The sequence below is a fragment of the Cariama cristata genome, unplaced genomic scaffold (assembly GCF_000690535.1).
Source record: "Cariama cristata isolate BGI_N322 unplaced genomic scaffold, ASM69053v1 Scaffold43109, whole genome shotgun sequence".
NCBI classification, from domain to species: domain Eukaryota; kingdom Metazoa; phylum Chordata; class Aves; order Cariamiformes; family Cariamidae; genus Cariama; species Cariama cristata.
In genome coordinates this window covers 1,445-3,446 of record NW_009638245.1, presented here as the reverse complement: position 1 = coordinate 3,446, position 2,002 = coordinate 1,445, and the positions used below count along the sequence as shown (strand labels likewise).

The 2,002-nt window shown below is 41.6% G+C and overlaps 1 protein-coding gene across 1 annotated transcript; it reads left to right on the top strand.

Annotated features, from left to right (window-relative positions):
* Positions 1–29: 29 nt before the first annotated feature.
* LOC104168159 (ganglioside-induced differentiation-associated protein 1-like) lies at positions 30–1,747 on the top strand (the record flags this gene model as incomplete). Its single annotated transcript, XM_009708638.1, has 2 exons — positions 30–237; positions 1,455–1,747. Coding segments are annotated over exons 1-2 (501 nt in total), but the record flags the coding sequence as incomplete, so codon positions are not given.
* Between the last annotated feature and the right edge of the window lie 255 nt (positions 1,748–2,002).

Below are 2,002 nucleotides of genomic sequence, written 5' to 3'. Positions count from 1 at the left end.
CGGGGAGTGCATCTCCTGAGGTAACCCCCATGATTCCGTTGCAGGTGCGCTTGGCAATAGCCGAAAAAGCCCTGAAGTGCGAAGAGCACGATGTAAACCTGCCGCTGAGCGAGCACAACGAGCCATGGTTCATGCGCTTAAATTCCTCTGGAGAAGTACCTGTCCTGATCCATGGGGAAAACATCATTTGTGAGGCAACACAGATTATTGATTACCTTGAAGCAACGTTTGTAGATGGTAAGCCCATAGGTGTTTTGGTGTGAAATGCTTCCCCACGTACCCATAGCGGGCAGCCGTGTTGGGGTCAGCTCCATACTGCTACGTGTTGGTTCTTTCAGGAGCAGAAAACATTTATAGTCTCACAAGTAAACAGGCTTTCCTAATAGTTGGTGATGCGGGGTAAAAACACATTCCTTTAAAATGAACTGAAGGCCTTCCAGTGCCTTTACAACCAGCTGTAAATAAAAACCTAGCAGTGTCCTCCTTACCCCTTGAGGAAGGATGGAGAAGTCGGTAATGGCACCGCTGTGCTGTGAGACTGCCGTGAAAAATAACATGTGGAACAGAGCTGCACAATGGCTGTTGTCAGGCAGGTCCTGCTTTTCTGTGAGGAAAAAAGAAAGATGTTTAATTCCAGAATACTCTTAGGTGGAAAAAAGAAATAGATAGAATTATTCTTGGAGCCAAAATGGAGTGAAGAGGTAAAAAAGAAGGCAGAAGAAACTCTGGAAGTGATCCTGTGCAGACTTTGTAAATTCTTTGTGTCTGTATTGCTAGAAAACAGACTGCCTCAATTTTTGAAGGAAATGCAGAGTTGTATTTTTTTTAGGTGTTGAGAGGCAGCATTTTGTGTTTCAGGGGTTTAGCACTGTGATTTCTAAGGCATGAAGAAAATCTCATTGTTGGGTGAACTTAATGTGTATTTAATGCAGATGTTTTCATCAAATGAGGAGTTGGGGCCCAGGTAGATTGAGGGCAGGGTGAATCTCAGTGGGGTGCAGGAATACTTGTTACCATACTTTGAGTAGGATTCCTGTAGTGTAATTTTTACAGCATTTCAACCATAACAACTTAGTAGAATCTCGGTTGTGCCCTACTGTGAGAGCGCTAAAGGGTTGTGTGTCATGGTCGCCCATTCCTAGAAGTGCAAAACAGATGCTGAATCTGATTTTCTGATTTGAAGGCTTCTTAAATATGTGTTCATATAGGTTGCTGCATAGGAATTGGAATTATTCAAATGTTTGAAAATGAAGTGTGTTTTTTGAAAATGAATGTGTGTTTCTCTGAGTTGTGATAGCATTGTTGAGTTACGGTGGGGAACAAGTGAAGCTTTCTTAACTGCAGCCATGTCATCTGTGCCAGTTGGACATAACTGAAGTAACTTTGGAAGTACTGCTTTTGGTCAATTACATGGTTCTTCTTGTCCTAATTTTATTTTTAACTTTATATTGCAGAGGCAGTACCAAGATTAATGCCAGAAGAAGGGAGCATGTATTATCCAAGGGTGCAACACTACAGAGAGCTTTTAGACTCCTTGCCTATGGATGCCTACACGCATGGCTGCATCCTGCACCCCGAGTTAACAGTGGACTCCATGATTCCAGCCTATGCTACCAGCAGAATTCGTAGTATGTACTGGTATAGCTCTGAATGCCTATCGGTTAATAGGATGTTGTGTTACATTCATCTCGTCTTCACTGCACCTGAAGCAGAATATATTGATATTCTGATACCTATATTGAGCACGGTTTTCCAATTTAGTTGCAGTCCTTGATAATTTGTGCATATACTTTTTATTGATTGCATAGTCTGTTATGATTTGAAAACTGGAAAGAGGAAGTGTCATTTTTGAGGTGTTTGTGCAGTTTTCCTAATGATGGAAAATGTGCTTCTTGTGCATAACAGAAAATGGCAGCTGTGACAGCTGTGAGCATTTTATTTTCTGATTTTGCTGTTTATGCTTATAAAGCAGTTTCTAGGGAACAGCTCTATTACTGCTCAA